This window comes from Rana temporaria, chromosome 11, assembly GCF_905171775.1.
Source record: "Rana temporaria chromosome 11, aRanTem1.1, whole genome shotgun sequence".
Lineage (NCBI taxonomy): Eukaryota > Metazoa > Chordata > Amphibia > Anura > Ranidae > Rana > Rana temporaria.
This window is the reverse complement of record NC_053499.1, coordinates 42382822-42407125: the sequence shown is the minus strand read 5'-3', so window position 1 is coordinate 42407125 and position 24304 is coordinate 42382822. Positions and strand designations below refer to the sequence as shown.

At 42.2% G+C, this 24304-nt stretch overlaps 1 protein-coding gene across 3 annotated transcripts in view; it reads right to left on the bottom strand.

Moving 5' to 3' along the window:
• The window catches only part of SYT7 (synaptotagmin 7), a 552734-nt gene that overhangs the window by 113526 nt on the left and 414904 nt on the right, over window positions 1–24304 (bottom strand). For 2 of the 3 annotated variants that reach the window (XM_040328431.1, XM_040328433.1), the window contains one exon: window positions 8270–8392. The exons of the other annotated variant lie outside the window; for it this stretch is intronic. In XM_040328431.1, the coding sequence (XP_040184365.1) occupies window positions 8270–8392 (123 nt within the window). The remainder of the gene's footprint in view (window positions 1–8269; window positions 8393–24304) is intronic. 3 annotated transcript variants of the gene reach the window in all.

Genomic DNA, 24304 nt, shown 5'->3' with positions numbered 1-24304 from the left:
CAGCTTTAGGGAGTTTTCACCCCTTCATTATAAATCTCATACAGGAGGAATTTAAAGTATATGTCCAGTCAAAGTGTTTTTTTTTTTTTTCAGTACAAGAGGGAAACATAGAACCCTATCAGGTTTTTTTTATTGGTGCCTGTTGAAGATTTTTCCTCACTTCCTCTCTATTGAAACCATCATCACTAAGACAGTAAGCAAGGGGAGGATCTCTCTAACAGAGCCCCAGATAGCCCAATGGGGGTTCTAATCCTTCCTCCTATCTAAATAAAAAAAAAATCATTACACTTTTTAACAGAAAAAAACTTTCATCTGTAATCAATAATGTAAACAGGGTGATAAAGCTGAATTGTGGTGGAAATGCAGATGCTTATTTAGTGTGATGATGTCACCTTGTATGCGGGCCACTTAATATTTCTTATAATAAAGCAAATAAATTTCACAGTATATATTCAGGGGTAGAGCAACAACCAATCTGAGCAGGGAAGGATGAGATCAGCAGTAAGGAATTTGGGCCTTCAGAGATACTAACTAAGGGGAGTGATCATTATAAGCCTCCCTATATGCAAATGATTTATAAGAAGACATAGAAACCTGGGAAAAACTTGAAACAATGACATTTCGGGAATCTGCATAATGATAAAATGATATCTAATAACGTCATCAGAGCCCTATTATCTCGAAGTATGTTCTTACTACAGCAGAAAATCCTCAAAGTATAACTAAAGGCAAACATTTGTTTTGACTTTAGGATAGAGAAGAGGGGGATTAGAAAACCTCAGGTTTTTATTGTTGTCTATGCCCCCATTAAGGAGATTCACCATCTCTATTTGTTCTGTTTACTATTATCACATTACATGTAAAAGAAATCTTTTTAAAGCAGCACCCTGGAGATTACAATGGATTTCCTCCCTTTGGAGGGATTTCATCTCATTTCGTTTTTGGCTATGGAACAGGAAGTGAAGGGGAATCTCCAAAACGAGATACAGATGTAAAAAACATTACAAGAGTTATAACACTGCCTTTCTTTATCCTCTACTTTAAACGGTTAACGACCGGCTCACGCCGATATACGTCGGCAGAATGGCACGTACAGGCAGATTAACGTACCTGTACGTCGCCTTTAAGACGGGGCATTGTGGGCGCGCACGCCCGCCGCAAGCTCCGTGATTGTGATCGCGGGTCCTGCAGACTCGATGTCCGTGGGGATACCCGCGATTGTCTCACGGAAAGGAAGAACACGGAAAAGCTGATGTAAACAAGCGTTTCCCCATTCTTCCTAGTGACAGGACACTGATCACCGCTCCCTGTAATCAGGAGCGGTGATCAGTGTCGTGTCACACATAGCCCATCCCCCCAACAGGTAGATCACATCCCTAAGACACACTTCAGTGCCCCCTCCTGGTTAACCCCTTCACTGCCAGTCACATTTACATAGTAATAAGTGCATATTTATAGCACTGATCGCTGTGTAAATGTGAATGGTCCCAAATTAGCACCAAAAGTGTCCGATGTGTCCGCCATAATTTCGCAGTCACGATAAGAATCACTGATCCCCGCCATTACTAGTAAAATTGCGATTTTTTTACCAAAATATGTAGAAGAATACGCGTCAGCCTAAACTGAGGAAAAAAATGTTTTTTTATATATTTTTTGGGAATATTTATTATAGCAAAAAGTAAAAAATATTGATTTTTCTAAATTTACACTCTTTTTTTGTTTTGATCAAATACCACCAAAAGAAAGCACTATTTGTGGGGGGAAAAATATGTAAAATTTGTTTAGAAGCCACGTCGCACGACCGCGCAATTGTCAGTTAAAGCAACGCAGTGCCAAATCGCAAAAAGTGCTCTGGTCTTTTGCCAGCCAAATGGTCCGGGGCTGAAGTGGTTAAAGAACTCTTGTGACTTTGTTTTTTAATTCTGACTAATGACTGTTCACAATACACATTTATATTAGAGAAAATCAGTTTAAAGATCATAATATCCCAGCTTTTCTGTTTGCGACAACCTTTTCTTTTTAGATCACTTTGGGTATTTCACACTGTACAAGTGTAGGCAATACATTTTCAGTAGGGTCAAAATTCCATATGTTATTCTAAATATAACAAGGTGTCTGAATCCTCATTAATGAAGTTGTCAAAACATCGTCAGCAGATATTGCAGCTCGGGGAAGAATTAACACCCACATTTAGTTAAGGAATCGAGTCTCAAGTACGTCATTTATTTCCCCCTTGCTGACTCCAGATTGAAATTCTTTTTATTTCTTTTCTGTTTTAATTTTGGAAGATATGTGTGACAGACTGCAGTTCAATGACAGCATAAATGTGTTAATATATGTAGTGAGGTATAGGAAGAATAAAAATAACCTCAGAGTGAAAATTGGACCACTTAATTAACACAGTACTCTGAGAAGCATTTTCAGCCACATGTCTGCTTTTCTTTTCACACCTCCCAGCTAAAGAGAATTTAACTAGAAAGCTCCCACTGACTGGGTCCCGGGGTCTGCAAAGTTATTTTTCGGGGCAGGGACAGGCCTATCTTCTGACCTCTGAATGGCAATTACTGACACTTGGTGGGGTGTCCTGGAGCTTAGCGAGCCTTTTAATTCACAAGCATCTTTATAGAGGACCTATTGTCTATATTTATTAGCTTGTTGTAAAATACAATCGCAGGAGGGCGCCTCAACTGTTAGGACTCGTACACACGACCGAGGAACTCGTCGGAAAAGACACATCGTTTTCCTCGACGAGTTCCTTGTTAGGCTTGTCGAGGAACTCGACAAGCTTGCTTTGCGTACACACATCAAGACAAAATCTCCTCGTTCTCAAACGCGGTGACGTACAACACATACAATGGCAGGGGAAGTTCGATTCCACTGGCACAACCCTGGGGGCTGCTTTTGCTAATCTCATGTTACTGTGTGTTAAGTAAAAGTTTGGTAAGAGACGATTTGCACTTTTCAGTCTGTTACAGCGTGAAAAATGTGTTATCTCCATTACAAACGCTACTTTTACTCTCGTCTCATACTTTATTCTGAGCATGCGCGGGTTTCTTAGCATACACACGCTCGATTTTCTCATCGAAAACCAGCCTGACAAGGAACACGACGAGGAAATTGAGACTCCCGTCGAGGAAAAAGAGAACGTGTTCTCTTTTTTTCTCGTCGAGTTCCTCGACAGTTTCCTCAATGAAAAACATACACACAACCGTTTTCCTCTGCAAAAAAGCTCTGCCACCAAGTTTCTTGATGGATTCTGACGAGTTTCTCGGTCGTGTGTAGGAGGCTTTAGAAATATTTTCTTATTGTGCTGGGCTCTTGGATGTAATCACAGCCAGGTTTCTACCTGCATGAAGTTTGCAGATTCCTCGTCTTCTTTTCTTTCCCTAAAAGACCCTTCCAAAAAAAGGGGATGTCACCTTAAAAATCTGTTATTTATCTATGATGTATGCAACGTCAGGAATTTATTGACGCAAACTTGTAACGTTACTGATAGTTTTGCCATAAAGAAGTAGATTTTTTGATTACTGGAAACACATTGGGGGTTATTTATGCACTTGGAAGTGTAGTCGCTGTAGATCCGAGGGGGACATGCAAGGAAAAAAAAAAAACAGCATTTTAGCCTGCACATGATTGGATAATAAAATCAGCAGAGCTTCCCCTCATTTCAGATCTACCCCTCAGATTTACAGCAACTGCACTTCCAAGTGCACTTTCAGTGCAAATTTAAGTGCACTTTGCAATGTAGTTTGCACTTGTAGTGCAAAGTGGATTTGCCTTTTGTAAATAACCCCCATTGGGTATAGTCAGAGTAGTTGGTGTGGCCCAAAGTTTGAAATGCAGCAGCAGAAACGATTACAATATCACTTTTTCAGACTAAGCTTGGCAGTTTTAGTCAGGCTAGAATGGGATTCTGTAAGAGGCTGGCCCATTAAACTAAATCGGATACATTTCAAGGAAGATCAAGCTGCAAGTGACTATGCATAATTGTAAAAAGCTATGATCATGTGTAGATCATCATTGTTCTCAGGCAGCAATAGTTTTCCTGTTATGGTTAACTGCTGTACATAGAGAAGCCAATGGTACACAGTTCAACTGATCAACCATCAGTTTCCAGTCCTACTGCAGAGTAGCTAAGTACTGTTCCCCTTACAAGGCACTTAAAGCAGAGTTCCACCCAAAAGTGGAACTTCTGCTTAAACCACTCCTCACCCCCCTTATATGCCACATTTGGCATGTAATTTTTTTTGGGGGGGGGAGTGGGGGCTTCGTTAGGAGTGGGACTTCCTGTCCCACTTCCTCCTTCCGCCCAGGGACCTCTTAGGCGACTCGTCATATCGCCCCTCCCTGTAGGTGATCGCCTGGGACACGTGACAGGCCCCAGGCGATCGCCTGTCCACTCCTAGAGATTCGTGCATGCACAGTGAGTTCCCAGCCGTGAAGCCGAAAGCTGTCACGGCCGGGTGCGGAGAGGGGGGAGGGAGAAGAGACGCTCCAGGTGCATGCGTCGTTGGACAGTTGAGCAGGTAAGTCTCTGTTTATTAAAAGCCAGCAGCTACACTTTTTGTAGCTGCTGACTTTTAATAATCATAAAAAATCTTTTAAAAAAAAAAAGAGATTAAAATAAGCCCAGCCTGTAAATAAAAGCATAACTTCTCACCCATCCTATTAGCTGTGTTGCTGAACTCCACTGTTATTAAGAGGTACACTAAACAATTTTTAGCATCCACCAAATTTCTGATTGTGTTGAATGTTTGGTACCCTGCTGTGCTCTGTGGTTTCTTCCACTGGCTTCTACATCAACACTGTGTCCTGTAGTTTGGGATTAAGATATAGAGCTCGGTGAGCAGGCATTCAAAAATACTGGATGTGTTGTATGCAGAACCATTTATGACAAGTTTCTCTCTTGGAGTTAAGGAGCATTGACAATGGGATGGGTAAGTGGTAATTCTTTTTTTGGCATGTTAGGCTTTTCACTAGTATAATTATTATTTTTTGTTATGATAGAACTATTGGTTTTATTACTTAGTAAATCACTGTGCTATAGTAGAATAAGTATGCAGATTAGGAGGTTTGACTTCACTGGATGCAGATTTGCTCCAGTTCAGTGCCTTACCATGTAGGAAAGCTTGGGTAAGGATGATAGGTCAGAAGCCTGGCAGAAGTCAACAATGGTAGTTCCCATCCTAATGCCCTGTGCACAGAGTCTGACTTTTAACCGGCCACAATCACATCGGAATTCCATCGGAGTAAAAGAGAACATGTTCTCTATCTAAACTCCGACGGAATTCCTCTGAATTTCCGATGAAAAAAGTCCGATAGGGCATACATAGGGTCGGAATTTCCGATGGAAAAAGTCTGACTTTTTCCTTCAGAAATTCGATCGTGTGTATGGGGCATTAGGCTGGATTCACACCTATGCAGTTTTAGTGCTTTTTGCATTTTGCAGATATTCACTACAGTCCATTCAACATGGTTTCCTAAGGAGCAAATCTGCAAAATGCAAAAAGCACTAAAAATGCCATAGGTGTGAATCAAGCCTTATACGTTCTCTTTAAAGACCCAAGGCAAACAGAATTATTACACAAGGTGTGAAGCTCTAAAACAGTAATCGTCAGCTTGCTGCACAAGGTGTTCAATATGTGTAATATCTCTCTCTTGAACTAAAAGCTTACCTCAGTTATGTTATGTTCTAATTAATTAGTAGATTTAAATATACATTAGTTAGTAATTTAAGTTTACTGGTCATTTAATGAATGCAAACATCATTAACTTATCTTGTATCGGTTACATAAAACCCTGAACCTACTTATAGGTATGGATAAATGACATGCATCACACAGACTAAAGTCAGTAGAACATCTTAAGGGACTGACCCACGTAATATGATGTCTGCAGTACCTGTCACTTTTCCTCTAATTATGTGTGTCAGTTATATTGACTTGCAAGTTATTCAAGTAATTAACATTCATTTATGAGGCTCCAGTAATGGTGATTGGGGTGAGAGGATACAGAAGCTCATTATTCTGTATCAGTAATTAGTATAGGACTTGGTTATAACCTAGCTGTGATATATACAGTATATTAATAAAACAGTTCAGTAAAGTTTATCACCAATGCACTCAGGCACACAGACAGACTCACTCACGCCTCTGCCCTGGCCCTTAAGTAACTGTGACAGAAAGTGTGATGTAGGAACTATAAACATGATGGGTCTGTTTAGGCACATAAGGCTGACCATAGACAAGCAAACTTTAAGAAGATTTGATAAAAACATAAATAAAGGTAATTTAAAGCGGAGGTTCACCCTATTAGGTCACTTTGTTTAATATAATACTCCCCCCGCTGTACCTGACGATTTGGCGGTTCAAAAAAAATATAAAAATCTACATACCCCCTTTGCAGCATCTCGAGCAGGCACATCCGGGTTGTAGGGGTTCGGGAATGGGCGTGTCGGTTAGCTCCGCAAAGGATTTTGGGAGCTAACACGTGTGTCTCTGGACGGTGACGAGACACAGCAGCCAGAGGAGCAATCTCGCGATATTTCGAACGTCACCTGACTGCACCCGGTCATGTGACGGTCATTTATATGCTAGGCACAGCGGGGAGTGTCCTTTTCAGGACGCTGCCGGCCGTTGTCCTAGCAACTCTGCAGTGTTGACGGCGCGCCTCGCCGTCACACTGCGCATGCGCGGGATAGAGCGGTGAATGCTGGGACAGCATTCACCGCATCCCGGAAGATACTGCAGGAGGGCTTCAGAGTGCCCTGACTAAAGATGGCAATGTCCATGAGAATATTTTATAACTCATCTTTCGGAGGGATATCGCCATGCCTGCGGCTATGAGGATTAGACTGGTGAGTACTAATTACTTTGTACCACCAGCGTTTCAAAATGCTCTTTAAAAAAAACTGTTTTGCCGCGGAACTCCCGCTTTAATGCATGCAGAATTCTAAGTACGAAAACAGCTATTGACGACAGATAGAAATGGTGCATAGTGCTTACAATTTCTTTTCAACTTTAGGAAAATCATTACCTACAGAGATGATCAGTTCTGAGAATGAGAAACACTTATGCCGCATACACACGACCGGTTCCGTTTTCATCAGACGAACCGATTGTGTGTGGGCCCCATCGGTTTTTTATCCATCAGTGAAAAAACGTAGAACTTGTTTTAAATTATCTGATGGTTAAAAAAACGATAGAAAAAAACGATCGTCTGTGGGCACGTCCATCGGTTAAAAATCCACACATGCTCAGAATCAAGTCGACGTATGCTCGGAAGCATTGAACTTCATTTTTCTCAGCACGTCGTAGTGTTTTACGTCACCGCGTTCTGACACAATCGTTTTTTTAAAGTGGAGGTTCCCCCTAAAATTTTTTTTCTAACAATACATTCAGAAGCCTGATTACACTGCGGGTAGGCTGTTTTTTTTTTTTTTTCGTACATACCTCGTTATCGCCGTTTCATCCCTCGGCTTCGGGTATGATTCTTGCTTGACCTAGTTGATTGACGTTCCTCCGACCGGCGCATACTGCGCGTCACGACTTTCCGACAGAAGCCGAACGTCATTGCGCAGGCGCCGTATAGAGTCGGCTCTATACGGCGCCTGCGCAGCGACGTTCGGCTTCTTTCGGAAAGTCGTGACGTCAAGTATGCGTCGGTCGGAGGAACGTCAATCAACTAGGACCGCCCAGTCCCACAAGAATCATACCCAGAAGCCGAGGGATGAAACGGAGATATCGAGGTATGTACGAAAAAAAAAATAAAACAGCCTACCCACAGTGTAATCAGGCTTCTGAATGTATTGTTAGAATTTTTTTTTAGGGGGAACCTCCACTTTAACCGATGGTGTGTAGGCACGACTGATGAAAGTCAGCTTCATCGGATATTTGATGAAAAAAATCCATCGGTTTAGATTCCATCAGATATCCGATCGTGTGTACAGGGCATAATAGCACCACACAGAGCAATCACAGTCTAAAAGGTATCTGCTACTGTAAAAAATGCTGAAGGAAATGACCAATTACCATAAAACTGCACCAATTGTATAACATGAATGCAGAATATATTTATGCTGTTCTGTCACTCTCATTTTGAAAAATAATTTAACATGAATATTTCTTGTATTTTCAAAACATACTGGTCAGATATTTGCCAAAACTTCGAAAGAATTGGCTTGTCTATGGCAAACCTAATATATTTTTTTCACAATTAACACATAACCTTCAATCTAATATAAGGAGGGCACATTTGTGCTCCCCCCTACCTCTTTTCACCCTGAGTATGCTGGTTCTGTTGAGACCCATTGGTTTGTAGATCAGGAATATTGGCAAAGTCGTCCTGCTCGGAGAGGCCCAGCACCAAAGACAGCACCACCATGCGGCCTTCCCTGCCCATAGTCCAGGGGGGTGATAGATAAGAAGAGGAAAGAAAGAAGACAAGAGAATCAGAGAAGACAACAGAAGAAGCATTAGAAACAAGCAATCATGCAGGTAAGAAATATGGTGGCATGCAAAGATAAAGAACAATAAATTATGATTGCCATTAAATCATTTTTACATGTTATCTTTATTTTAGCAGATGCGGGGGAAAAAAGCAGTTAGAAGTTTAGACATTTTCTATTGTTACACTTTGGTCCTTTTTGTTATCGCCCATTTAATTTCCATTCTTTCTCCTCCCCATGTGAATTTTTACCTTTTTCCTGATTTCCTATCTCATTCATCAAGCCTAACATGAACATTAAAGGAGTTGTAAAGGAATTTTTTTTTTTTTGCTGAAATGACTGTTTACAGGGTATAGAGACAATGGGCCATATTCTGAGTAAATCTCCGCCAGCTTCGCTTAGGGCACTTACACTCCGCTGTCCCAACTTACTGGAGCAGGTGTTGTATTCCCCAACCACTTGCTCCATAAGTTGGGACAGCGGAGTGTAAGTGTCCCGGCGTAGCCTGGCGGATCTCCAAGGGGGCGGCTTCTATTCAAATGAAGCGCGCCCCCGATACAAAAGAACTGGGCATGCGCCGGGCTGCAAAAAGCCCAGTGCGCATGCTCCAGTTCTCGGCGGAAAACGTCAATGACGCCGACGTGTGCGTCATTGACGTAAAGTCGTATTCAAGAACGACTTACGTAAACGACGTATCCGACGAAAAAACACGACGGGGACCCGACGCCATCCGTAACATGGCCTACGCGAGACTTGCGGAAACTTACCCCTCATATAGCAGGGGTAAGTTTCCGCTTACGCAAACGACGTTAGCGACGGGAACTCGTTCGTGAATCGGCGTAGAAGGATCATTTGCATACGCAAATGACTCCTTCACTTAAATGCCATCTAGCGGCGGCCGGCGTCATTGCATTTAAGATCCGCCAGTGTAAGTGACTTACAGATGGCGGATCTTAAGTGTATCTATGCAAAACTGATTCTGAGAATCAGGAGCATAGATACACGGGTCAAAAAAGGGAGTTACGATGGAGTATCCTGAGTTACTCCATCGTAACTTTACTCAGAATATGGCCCATAATAGTTAACTGATTCCTTTTAAAATTGATTAAAAATAGATAAAAATCAATCGTATAATGTACCTCTAGTTTCATTTTTGCATCTAGTTTAGTTTTTGCATGTTATCCTGCCTCTGTGCATGTACAGAGCCATAGAGCAGTGATGGTTTGGAAAATTAAACTAGAATCTCCCAGTACTGTGGTCATCAGGAAACAGACAACCAGGAAGTGTCCAGAACAGAGAACAATTACAGCAACATCAAAGCAAAAACTAACAATGAGGACATGAAACCATGACTGCAGTAAGGTAAAGGAAGCTATTTAGCTAAAAAAATAAATCCTTTAGTGACCCTTTAACTGTTGACTGCAAGTTTGAAAATAATCCATCTGACAATGGAATAATGTGCTGGCAGCCCAAAATATACAAAGACACGCATACATGTTTCACCTAAGTGTACATTACTTTCTGTTCATGGGCAGCCACAATGTCAACCTTATTGGATGGGAACCATAGCTATAAGTTAAAATGGATCGTTGCCTTAAGCCCTGTACACACGCTCAGTTTTCCCGGCGGTAAAAAGTCCACCGGGAAAACCGAGAACCTGGCAGGAAAACTGCCATGAGAGCTTTGACCGGGAATCCCGGCCGTGTGTATGCTCCATTGGCACTGTATTAGTATTAGTAAATCTGGCGGAAAAAAACGCAGGGAATTCCGACGGGAAAATAGAGAACAGGTTTCCTGTTGGGGAAACTGCGAGGAAGCCTACACACATCCGGTTTTCCCGGCCAAAAGCTCTCTTGGCAGTTTTCCTGGCAGGAAAACCGGTCGTGTGTACTGGGCTTAACAGTGACAAAACGGTCATGAATGAGCAACAATCGCTAATTGTCAATTGCATGTTTCATTTCTGGTCCTTGGTAGTTACTACTGCTTTCCTTTTCCTTTATTTTTAAATGTTTTTCTTCTGATCTTACAGCTCAATCCTCCTGCTCTTTTTCATATCACATGTATCTGTATACCTGCCTATTTAATGTTATTACCATCAACTTTATTATTTTTATTCTAGCCCTATTATTATGCCAATGCGATCATATCCATTCTTCCTTACATCCTCCCACCCCTCCATCAAATCTAGTCATCTAAACATCCTGTCACCCTTCCATCCAGTGTTTTCTCTATCCAATACTAGACTTAATCTAATTACCTTTATGTGCACTACACCTCTCATATCTGTCCTTGTCTCTTGGTATAGAGCTATAATCTTTGCTCTGTATCATTATGATTCCATCACAAATTTTACAGAATACATATAGTCTTTCTCCCAGCCTTGCACATAAACATTGTATTAATCATGAATTATTTCTGGGCCATAAATGAAATACCTTCTGACTACATAGAATATGACATTCACATTTTACTGCAGGGATTTGCAGTAACATGAAACTGGTAATGCACTGGATGAAGGTTTGACCTACTTTTGCCTTGACTTTAACCATTTGTATTTCAGCTGGCAAGCATGGTAGGAAACTGTGCCCAAAATCCAATGGTGTCTAAGCAAAGGTTCTTTGATATGTAAGGCAATATATGAGTGGGGAAACCTAGAAACCTTCAGAAATGCCGCACAATAAAAATACGTAATAGAAAACTTTGAAATGTGATGATGGACGAGCATGAATTGTGAGAACCATATAGGCTACACTAACACCAAACTGACCATCCCGTTGACCACTCCAGCTGGGGAAAATTTCTACAGGCCTTTACAGTAGGCGATTGAAGGCCAAAAAACATGCTTATTTCTAACCACTTATCAGACTACTGTATCCACATCTTCAGCCAACAGTAGTAGACATTTATTAGATGGTCTTGTCATAAGATAAGATAGGTAAGACCACCAGGCAATGCTGTACCCTGGCCTAGGCCAACAAGGCCCGGGCCTAGGGCAGCACTTTGCAGGGGGGCAGCACAGAAAGAGTCCACGCCGGCTTGCACTACACTGTTAGGCAAATTAGTCTAGCACCCCCATAAAGCGGCCGCACTGCTTCCAGTATGCGGGTGGCTAGCATAACTGTGGAGGGGGGCGCTTCTAATTTTGACTGTCTTATCATCCTAAACCACAAACCTTCCTCACTGTCATATATGTTTCTGCTGCACCATTGGCATAGTTATATCTTCTTAGTCCTCTCCATAAAATTATCAGAAATTTGTGCTTAACCTCCTTAGCGGTAATCGCGAGTCTGCCTCGGGGTGAATTTTTTATACCAAAAGCGGTATCCCCGAGCCAGACTCGGGGCCGCCTCGCAGCATCCACAGGCACAAGTTACTTACCTTGTCCCTGGATTCTGTGATGCCTCCCCGCTGTGTAAGCTGTGCCGCTGATCTCCGTTCCCTGCGACGTTACAACGCACGGGGGCGGAGAACGGCGCCAAATTTAAAAAAAGTAAATAAACACAATACATACAGTATACTGTAATCTTACAGATTACAGTACTGTATGTAAAAAATACACACCCCCTTGTCCCTAGTGGTCTGACCAGTGTTCTGCATGTACTTTTATAAAATAAAAACTGTTCTTTCTCCCTGCAAACTGTAGATTGTCCATAGCAACCAAAAGTCTCCCTTTCTGTCAAAAATGGTTTTAGAGCAGCTAGAAAACAGCGATAATAAATTATAATCACTTGCAGAATTGAGCGATAGGGATTTGTGGGAAAATTCGTCATAAAAAAATAAAAGTAATGACAGCGACAATTCTGCAACTGAGCAAATTTCAGTGTTTTTGATTTGATTACATTATTGAATAATTTTTATTATAATTACATTATTATTTGTTTTAAATATTTATAATTATTTATTATATTATAATTTATGATTTTGTGTTTCAAACTTTATCATACCCAGGATGTCTACTAGACTCTTCTTTGGACAGATTTAAGTGAGTTATTCCTAAGCATTACAGGCCTACAATGTAAAACGCCAAATTTCCATGCAAAATAATTGTACCGCTTTTGGTACAAAATTCCAGACATAATCATACCGCCAGGGAGGTTAAAGTAGAACACTTTTGTTTTCATTTTGGATAGAGTAAGAGAGGGTTATAGCCTGTCAGTTTATTTTTTACCATCCCTGTCCCATTGCGGAGATTTCCCTTCACTACCTGCCCCATAGCCAAACAGGAAGTGAGGGGAAATCTATGCAAATTAAGGGAATCCATTGCCCCCCCATGCCCTCAGAACTAGTGTCCACACTCAAAAATTTCAGAGCGGGTCTTAAACAGCAAGGAGTGTGGCCTTGACAGGAAGGGGTGGGTCATATGTAAATCAGGGGGCGCACGAGTTTAGTCAGGCCTAGGGCAGCACAAAACCTAAATACACTACTGCCACCAGACCCTGATATCTACTTTCAGGCCTGTCTCTTCAATACAAAGAATGGACCTAGCCTGGTAATGGAATCTCTGGTGCAGTTATATGCCATAACATTGCTCGATATATGATGGTGGTGACAAAACCACACAAAGAATTTTAGTACTACTTAAAAGCTGCAATGGCCATTTTCAGCCTCCATCCATCTTCTTAAACCAGATAAGCGTTACATATTTATTTCCATGTTCCCAACACACATTATTCATTATATATTATTCCATGAAGTCAAGCTGACAACCGAAGTAAAAAAGTTCCCATCCTGGTACATGTTGACCGTAAAAATGGATTGTGACGGTCACAGGGTTTCTGCTCTGTCCTTCCTACTGACAATGTATGAGGCGCTGTTATTTTAATCTACTACAAGAAAGGATTAATTAACCTCATGATCAAACTGTGCAGAGCTTGAAATATGATTTCTCAGATTAGTCAGACATGCGAGACGTGTTGGAGCCACTCCTGAATTAACCCTTTTTGCCTTTGAATGATGAGATGAGATGGAGGATGAGACAGTTCACGAGTGTAAGATAAATGTATGCCATACTTATTGTTCCCCTGCCAGATGGAGCAGTAAAAGTCAGCAGACTCTCTGAAAATAAGTACCTATATACTGTATCTTCTGTAGCTATTTTAAAACAGTCGTATGAAATACTTTTTATTTTTAGCTCCTTGCAGCTTCAGAATTAACAATGAAAAGGGAACAATGTAGGGAAAGTGTCAGACTTCTAAATCTGAGGAAAGAAACATTCACTAGAGCAATCCCACATTCCACAGTCCTCCTCAAGACTAAGGACTCGAATGATAAAACATTTAAACAAAATAGATATTTACAATAAAGCTATAATAGAAAATAATTATTTTACATTGAGGGAAAAAGGTATTTGATCGCCTGCTGATTTTGTACATTTGCCAACTGACAAAGAAATGATCAGTCTATAATTTTAATGGCAGGTTTATTTTACAGTGAGAGACAGAATAACAACAAAAAATCCAGAAAAACGAATTTCCAAAAGGTTATCAATTGATTTGCATTTTAATAAGTGAAATGAGTACAGTGCCTTGAAAAAGTATTCATACCCCTTGAAATTTTCCGTATTTTTTCATGTTACAACCAAAATGTAAATGGATTTATTTGGGATTTTATGTGATAAAGACCAGGGGTGCCCAACCAGTGGCCCGGGGGCCACATGTGGCCCGCGGAGCCCTCTGATGTGGCCTGCGACCTCCTGCTTTGGGATGGAATAAAATAGAATAGAATAGAATGCTGTTATTAAAGGTAAGTTTATTACGAAAATCGCAGTGTATATATGGTATGGGCATATCTGTTCTGCAGTGGTTACTGGGCTGCTTTCAAACTGATCCACAGGGGCAGAGAAGTGCAACTGAGGGTTACCTGCACTGAGCCATAGACTTCTATTACCTGCGAGTTTGGTGTGCTGAGAGTAGAGTGGACTTTATAGAGCCGAGTGGACTGCCATCCACCCGCTCCGCTCATTGTGGCCTGCGACCGGTTACCAATTCACTTAAGTGGCCCTTGCTCTTCAAAAGGTTGGGCACTGTGATAGACCAAAGTGGCACATAAGTGTGAAGTGGAAGGAAAATTATGAATGGTTTTAATATTTTTTTTACAAATAAATATCTGTAAAGTGCGGTGTGCATTTGTATTCAGCCCCCTTTAATCTGATACCCCTAACTATAATCTAGTGGAACTAATTGCCTTCAGAAGTCACCTAATTAGTAAATAGAGTCCACCTGTGTGTAATTTAATCTCAGTATAAATACAGCTGTTCTGTGAAGCCCTCCGAGATTTGTTAGAGAACCTTAGTGAACAAACAGCATCACAAAGGCCAAGGAACACACCAGACAGGTCAGGGAAGTTGCAAAGAGGTTTAAAGCAGGGTTATGTTTTAAAAAAAATATCCCCAGCTTTGAACATCTCACGCAGCGCTGTTCAATCCATCATCCGAAAATGGAAAGAGTATGGCAAACCCGCCACGACATGGCCGTCCACCTAAATTGACAGGCCTGGCAAGGAGAACATTAATCAGAGAAGCAGCCAAGAGGCCCATGGTAACTCTGGAGGAGCTGCAGAGATCCACAGCTCAGGTGGGAGAATCCGTCTACAGGACAAATATTAGCCGTGCACTCCACAAATCTGACCTTTATGGAAGGGTGGCAAGAAGAAAGCCATTGTTGAAAGAAAACCATGAGAAGTCCTGTTTGCAGTTTGCGGGGGACACAGCAAACATGTGTAAGAAGGTGCTCTGATCAGATGAGACCAAAATTAAACTTGTTGGCCTAAAAGCAAAAAGCTATGTGTAATTGCAGCGAAAGGTGGAAATATTGACTCAGGGGGGCTGAATACAAATGCATGCCACACTTTTCAGTTATTTATTTGTAAAAAGAATTAAAGAAAGATTTATCATTTTCTTTCCACTTTACATTCATGTGCCACTTTGTGTTGGTCTATCACAGTGATGGTGAACCTCGGCACCCCAGATGTTTTGGAACTACATTTCCCATGAAGCTCAACTACCCTGCAGAGTGCAGGAGCATCATGGGAAATGTAGTTCCAAAACATCTGGGGTGCCAAGGTTCTCCATCACTGGTCTATCACATGAAATCCCAATAAAATCAATTCATGTTTTTGGTTGTAATATTACAAAATGTGGAAAATTTCATGGGGTATCAATACTTTTTCAAGGAACTGTATTTGACCCCTTCGCAAAACATGACTTAGTACTTGGTGAAAAAACCTTTGTTGGCAATCACAGAGGTCAAATTTTTTCTTGTAGTTGGCCACCAGGTTTACACACATCTCAGGAGGGATTTTGTCCCACTCCTCTTTGAAGATTCTCTCCAAGTCATTATGGTTTAGAGGCTGATGTTTGTTAATTCGAACCTCCAGCTCCCCCACATATTTTCTATGGGATTAAGGTCTGGAGACTGGCTAGGCCACTCCAAGACCTTAATGTTCTTCTTATTGAGCCACTCATTTGTTGCCTTGGCTGTGTGTTTTGGGTCATTGTCATGCTGGAATACCCATTCATGACCCATTTTCAATGCCCTGGCTGAGGTAAGGAGGTTCCCCACCAAGATTTGATGATACATGGCCCCATCTATCGTCCATTTGATGCAGTGAAGTTGTCCTGCCCCTTTAGCAGAAAACCCCCCTCTAAAGCATAATGTTTCCACCTCCATATTTGACGGTGGGGATGGTAATCTTGGGGTCATAGGCAGCATTCCTCCTCCTTCAAACATGGCGAGTTGAATACCATTGATACAAAATAATAATACAGTTAAGGAATTGTACAAATTGTCAATAAAGCAAATTAAGAACATTTTCAGGGATTAACATATCCATGGAAAAATATTCAAACAAAAGAACTGTCTCTGGAAATCAGGTACAGTGGGCAACTATGCCAGTTACCAGACACTGAAGTGTTAATTAGTGGGTTTACAGCCCTTTCATTATTGAATTTGGTCATGTGAAACAAATCTTTAAATGTGTGATTTTCCAAACAAGAGAAAATGTTTGTGTCCAGAACGACTTTAATGAATAAACCAGACTGGTGCTTAAAATTGATTGAGTTCACAGGCCACCAGCAACAAGCTCCCGGCTCGTTTGGATTTACATTTATCTGAAAATAGCTACAGTCATTCAATCAGCTGATTAGAAACTAAAGAGTATTAAAGCGGGAGTTCACCCGAAAAATAATTTTTAACATTAGGTTGAGGCTCATTTTGTCAAGGGGAATCGGGTGTTTTTTTTTAAATCGAAGCAGTACTTACCGTTTTATAGATAGATCTTCTCCGCCGCTTCCGACAGGCTTCCGACGGTCGCATACATCGCTTCACGAGTAGCCGAACAAAGCCGAACGTCGGTGCGGCTCTATACGGCGCCTGCGCACCGACGTTTGGCTACTTTCGGAAAATCGTGACGCGTTGTATGCGACCGTCGGAAGCCTGTCGGAAGCCTGTCAATCAAATAGGAACGCCCAGTCCCGCAGCCCATACCCGGAAGCGGCGGAGAAGATCTATCTCTAAAACGGTAAGTACTGCTTCGATTTAAAAAAAACACCCGATTCCCCTTGACAAAATGAGCCTCAATCTAATGTTAAAAATTCAGTTTTTGGGTGAACCTCCACTTTAACTCTGTTGTTCCATTTGAGAAATAAAGATAGGCGAGGCTCAATCTGTGATATGTAGAAATGGCTGTCCTTTTTATTTAGTGCAGATCCATACAAAACAAGTGCAAACATGACATCTGCTCTTGACAAATAGCCTCATTCACCAGAGTACTTGTTTTGTATGGATCTTCAATAAATACATTTGTTACCTATCCTTTTGCATTGCAGCTTAAATTGTATTTCCACTTTTGAAGTTAAATTTTAGAAACCCCCACCATATGTTTTTCATTCACATGGCATGCCTATATATAAAACATTCCGGTCATCGCTATCAGCCATTGGCTGAGAGGGTGTAACAGCACTGGTGAACGGAGTGAACCACAACTGTGGTTAGCAAGGATTTCAATGCGATTCTCTATGCGACAACTCAGTACTAGGCCCCAAGCGTCACTCCTCGCAACAGGAGTTTGGGGGATCTATACATCATCCCTTTTTTCAATTATCTTGTAAATATTTCTTAAAATGTTGAAGTTCTGGTTGAGAAAGGGAATCAATTTTACCGGTAGATATAGGGGTACCTGGGAGTAACTCAATAGGACAGTCATATATCCTAAAGAAAGTGTGAATACCCTGCGCTGCCGGGTGTGCGCAAATGGTAGCTGCCAACACGGCTCATTCAAAAAAGCAAAACAACCAAGGAATACATATGTGTAGCGCTAAAATTAATAAATGAATATCAAAATACCAAGATGTGTGTAATATTAAAAATAGAACACATATAACATAAATAAATGTTAGACACAAATCGTGAAACATGTGTGAATCCCTCTAATGCAAGGAGTGACAATTGTGCCAACTGGCACGTGATCTGATACACCTATGGTAGTATCAGATATGAAAGCAAAGTCCAACACAAAACTGTAGTAATCCAATATGTGTGACGAAGTTCATCAAAATCCACAGATCATTCAAGTGAATAAGTGAATCAATAAAAAATGCGTGACTTCTTTATCGTGACAATCCCACCACCGATAAAAGTGCAGGCTTACCGGAACTAGTTGACCACTGATGGCGTATGCCAAAAGAGGTCAATCAAGGCTTAATATGACAGATATTAAACAACGATCCTTGGCAGGAAGCGTAGGCCCAACTGGTTGGTAGGTCTTTGAATGGAATGGGTCCCCAGGAGTAAGCAGGAAGCTACACTGATGTTGGAATCCCGGAACCAATTGGCTCAGTATGTTAATGGTGCATAGAGAAAATAAAAGAAAAGTGGCCACATAGCGTAACTCCGTATAAAAGGAAAAAATACGTATTTATTCACAGCTATCAAACTTACATTTGGCTGGAAGTAAAAGAGCTCTTGCATGTAAATAGGGCGACAGTGGAGTCCTCCCGACGCGTTTCGTGGTCAAAAGCACATCTCGACCCCAGACGATGTGCTTTTGACCACGAAACGCGTCGGGAGGACTCCACTGTCGCCCTATTTACATGCAAGAGCTCTTTTACTTCCAGCCAAATGTAAGTTTGATAGCTTGAATAAATACGTATTTTTTCCTTTTATACGGAGTTACGCTATGTGGCCACTTTTCTTTTATTTTCTCTATGCACCATTAACATACTGAGCCAATTGGTTCCGGGATTCCAACATCAGTGTAGCTTCCTGCTTTCTCCTGGGGACCCATGCCATTCAAAGACCTACCAACCAGTTGGGCCTACGCTTCCTGCCAAGGATCGTTGTTTAATATCTGTCATATTAAGCCTTGATTGACCTCTTTTGGCATACGCCATCAGTGGTCAACTAGTTCCGGTAAGCCTGCACTTTTATCGGTGGTGGGATTGTCACGATAAAGAAGTCACGCATTTTTTATTGATTCACTTATTCACTTGAATGATCTGTGGATTTTGATGAACTTCGTCACACATATTGGATTACTACAGTTTTGTGTTGGACTTTGCTTTCATATCTGATACTACCATAGGTGTATCAGATCACGTGCCAGTTGGCACAATTGTCACTCCTTGCATTAGAGGGATTCACACATGCTTCACGATTTGTGTCTAACATTTATTTATGTTATATGTGTTCTATTTTTAATATTACACACATCTTGGTATTTTGATATTCATTTATTAATATTAGCGCTACACATATGTATTCCTCAGTCATATATCCTACCCTGAGCCAGACTCGGGAATACCGCTAGGGGGGGTTAAACAAGGTTCTATATTTTTTTTATGACAGAACGATTGTACAATGTACTGAATCTTGTAAAAATTAACATTTTTATATAAAGAAAAAAGATCAATAAAGAGAAATTGAAAACACGTTAAAGCAGAGCTCCACCAAGAAAAAAAAAAAATCAAAAATGCTGCAAAAAAAAAAAAATATTTTTTTAAAAAAATTTTTTTTTTATACATAGCTGAAGGGCCTGTTGCCATGCAGATCATCCTAATCTGCCACTTCCTGATCCGCAGTCCATCTTCTTTCTTCTGCTCCTCGGCTGCCTCCTGGGGAATGGGGGAGCGGTGTCTTTTGGACCTTGTGTGTGTCCCAGGAGACATCATCCATTCACGTTGCGCCGCGCGGCTCACGCATGCACAGTAGGGAAACGAGCGGTGAAGCCGCAAGGCTTCACTTCCTGATTCCCTCACCGAGGATGGCGGCGGGGCAGCCGAGACCCGAGCATTTGCTCGGCTTCGGCTGCCGTCATCGCGGGCATCCTGGACACTGGTAAGTCTCCTTATTAAAAGTCAGCAGCTACAGTGTTAGCAGCTGCTGACTTTTAATATTTTTTTTTGGTTAAACCGGACCTCCGCTTTAATATACCTTGAATAAAAAGAGTGGACCAGTACCATAAATAGGTTGGCACACAGGGCAATGCTTAGAAATGATAGCTATTAGAGCAAGCATTGTCCAGAACTTGGAAGCCACATTGTTAGATGAAAGTAAGACAAGTCAGGTTGGTTAGAATCTGATTGTTCCAATTGCAGCTAGGACTCTGATTACATATGACTTATGATCCATGCTTCTGCATTTGCTAATCAAGGACATACCACTCTCTCCTGGCAACATCTCTCTTGTGGATAAGGGGGCATCTGGTTGTTTTATTTTAAGCTATTCACACAGGAGGCTGCAGCCTGATTTCTTTTATTTATGCATGTGCACAGGAGATGGGACTTGGAAAGTGTCTCTGTGGCTCGTCCTGGGCTTAAGGCCTGCTGTTCTGTTTTCATGAATATGTATCGCCTATGACAATTATGCTACGTGGCACTTTAACCCCTCCATTTCTATAATGCACTAAGCAATGTTCTGCAGGAATACTAGCCAACTAGTGAGGGAATTAGATTTATTCCTTTAGACTATAATTTCACAGTTGTCCAATATGACAACACATTTTATATTTGACCATTCCTAAAACAATTGCAAAACACAGTGGCCCAGATTCGCACATTATGCCGCCGTATCGCAAACAATGTACGCTACGCCAACGCAGCGCAGAGAGGCAAGCATGGAATTCACCAAGCCAGTGCTCCCAACGTTGCGCTGGGTTTCGAAGGCGTACGTCGGCGTAGGTGGAAGTGGGCGTGAGCCATGCAAATGAGGCGTGACCCCATGCAAATGATGGGCCAAGCGCCAGACAGATACGTATCACGAACTGGGCATGCGCCTAAACGTGGACGCATCCCCCTGCGCATGCTCACAACCACGTCAGAACAACTGCCTAAACTATGCCGGATCACTGCGTACGGCGTGAACATAACCTACGCCCAGCCAGACACGTCCAACGTAAAATACGTCGGCTTGTGTTCCCTGGTGCAGACCTTTGTATGTCTGCTGCTGGGTTACACCTCCTTTATGGGGAATAACTTTACACCAGGCGTACAACTTACGCGCACTGCGTCGGGCGCACGTATGTTCGTGAATCGCCGTATTTCACTAATTTGCATATTTGAATGGCTAATCAATGGGAGCGCCACCATGAGTCCAGCCTAAATGTGCGCCCACCCTACGCCGGCGTAGGCAAGTTAAGTTGGCGGGATGAAGCCTGTTTTTAGGCGCATCTTAGTTTGTGGGTCCGGCGCACAGATACGACGGCGCACATTTGCACTTACGTCGGCATATCTTGTTATACGTCGGCGTAAGTGCTTTGTGAATCCGGGCCAGTCTATTCCCACTACTAATCGTTTTCTTACCTATACCTTACTTAGACCCCATACGCAGGGCCATCTTAATAGCATCATGGGCCCCTGGGCAAAGTAATGCTTTGGGGCCCCTACAATGATGACAGTGCAGGTAAACAGACATCAAGTAGGTAGGAGGCAGACTGCCTCCCCTGTGTATCTATCACTCTCAGTGCCATCATGGGGCCCCCAATTACAGGGCAGTGTAGGCTCAAGGACCAGCTGCTTTGGGGAAAGTGCAGGGGCCCCCCATGCAGCTAGGGCCCCTGGGCAGTGCCCAGGTGTGCCCTCTCATTAAGACAGCCCTGCCCATACGCACTGATTTCCTTCGGATTTACCAAAACCATGTAGTGCAAGGGCCTGCCTGATTGCATACAAATTTAAACTCTTTTGCCCCGTACACACAATCGGTTTTCCCGTTGGAAAAACGTCAGATTAGAGCTTTTGGTCGGGAATCCCGACCGTGTGTATGCTCCATCAGACTTTTTCCAACAGAAAAACTGCTGGAAAAAGATAGAGAGCAGGTTCTCTATTTTCCCGTCATGAAAAAATCCGATCGGAATTTCCTATCTCGTGTACAAATTCCGACACGCAAAATTCTGGCGCATGCTTGGAAACAAATTGAAGCATAGAACTTAATTTTCTCATCGTAGTCTTTTACGTCACCGCGTTCTTGGCAGTCAAAAGTTCTACAAACTTTTGTGTGACCGTGTATATGCAAGGCAGGCTTGAGCAGGATTCCGTCGGAAAAACCATCCAACTTTTTTCCGACGGGAAATTCGCTTGTGTGTACAGGGCATCAAGGTTTGACCTCATATTCTATGGTTTTGGTAAATCTGAAGGAAAAAAATCTACAGACAATTGTAAATTTGCAGGTAGACCTCATGATATAGGCTTTAGGAGAGGTAAGTATATGTGTTTTGCTCTACAGGTACAGCATTTATGTAATGTTAAGTTTGGTGCCAGGATCACTGTCTTCCACTCCTGAAAGTGGAGGTCTACACAAAAATGGAACCTTCGCTTTTCTGAACCCTACCCCCCCTCCGGTGTCACATTTGGCACTTTTCAGGGGGAGGTGGTGAAAATACCTGTATAATACAGGTATTTGCACCCACTTCCGGGCATAGACTCCCGCGGGGGTCACACCCCTTCCCGCCACCCCCGCTGTCTCCTGGGAAACATACAGGTCCCAGAAGACAGCAGGGACCAGTTAGGATGCGCAGCGTGACTCGCGCATGTGCATAAGGAACCGGGAAGTGAAGCCGCAACGGGATGGCGGCGGGGGCAGCCAGGAGACAAGCTTTGGCTGCTGACATCATGGGCACCATAAACAGGTAAGTGTCCATGTATTCAGTCAGCAGCTGCAGTATTTGTAGCTGCAGGCTTTTAATATTTATTTTTTAGGCGGACCTCCGCTTTAAATGACTCTAATGTAACCTGAAGAAAATTCCTGGAACAGATCTTTTTTATTCTATTTTAAAGCGGAGTTCTAGGCTTTTTTATTTTGTTTATTAACTACTTCCTCAGCTTCCCAGCGTGCCCGTCGACCGCGATGTCCGCCGGGCACCCGCGATTGCTCGTCACAGAGCAGGAACGTGGATCTGTGTGCTTTATTCACTGCACAGTGTGCCAAGCATCCATTCGAAATTCCCTGCACATGTATGTTTTTTTTACTAGATGCTGGTGTTGCCTGGCAACTTATTTTATCATCAGAGTCATAGTAGACATCTGTTGGGCACCAGGACATGTAGGTTACTTACATCCAAACAAAAATCAAGGTAAGTATAAGGGAAGAAAGCATAAGAAAGTGAACAGATAATTTTCTTGATGTTAGCCTTTACAGCAGTGGTTCTCAACTCCGGTCCTCGGGACCCACTTACAGGCCAGATTTTAAATATTACCTTGAGGAAAACGTTTCAGTTAATTTCAGTTATTTTGAAAACGTTTCAGTTATTTTGAAAATGTGACCTGTTAGTTAGTGGGTCCCGAGGACCGGAGTTGAGAACCACTGCTTTACAGTAAAACCTTGGTTTGCGAGCATAATTCGGTCCAGAAACATGCTTGTAATCCAAAGCACTTGTATATCAAAGCATTTTTTTTACAGGGTATAAAACAGAAGAGAGGCGCCTCTAAGTGTAGCAATAAGTTGCCAAATGTTGTACCTTCATTAACCACCTCAATACACTTTCACCCCCTTCCTGCCCAGGCCATTTTTCAGCTTTGAGCACTGTCACACTTTGAATGACAATTGTGCGGTCATGCAACGCTGTACCCAAATTAAATTTGTATCACTTTTTCTACACAAATAGAGATTTAGTTTGGTGGCATTTGATCACCTCTGCGGTTTTTATTTCTAGCGATTTAAACAAAAGAAAAAGGACAAGTTTGAAAAAACACAATGGGGTAGATTCACGTAGATTGGCATAACTTTGTGCGGGCGTAATGTATCCTATTTACGTTACGCCTCTGCAACTTTTACAGGCAAGTGCCGTATTCTCACATAATACGGCATAAGCCCGCCTAATTTAAATTGTGAAGAGGTGGGCGTGTGTTATGTAAATCAGGCTTGACCCGAAGTGATTGACGTTTTTCCCGAACGGCGCATGCGCCGTCTGTGGAATTTCCCAGTGTGTATTGCTCCAAAGTACGTCGCAAGGACGTCATTGGTTTCGACGTGAACGTAAATGAGTTCCAGCCCCATTCACGGACGACTTACGCAAACGACGTAACTTTTTCAAATTTCAACACAGGAACAACGGCCATACTTAACATTGGTACGGCGCACTTACGCCACCATATACGCCGGGAAAAGCCTAACGTAAACGGTGTAACTGTACTGCGTCGGCCAGGCGTACGTTTGTGAATTTGCGTATCTAGCTGATTTATATATTTCGATGCGTAAATCAGCGTACACGCCCCTAGCGGCCAGCGTAAATATGCAGTTACGATCCGACGGCGTAAGAGACCTACGCCTGTCGGATCTAATAGATATCTATGCGTAACTGATTCCTTAGAATCAGGCGCATAGATACGACCGGCCGGACTCAGAGATATGAGGGCGTATCTGGAGATACGCC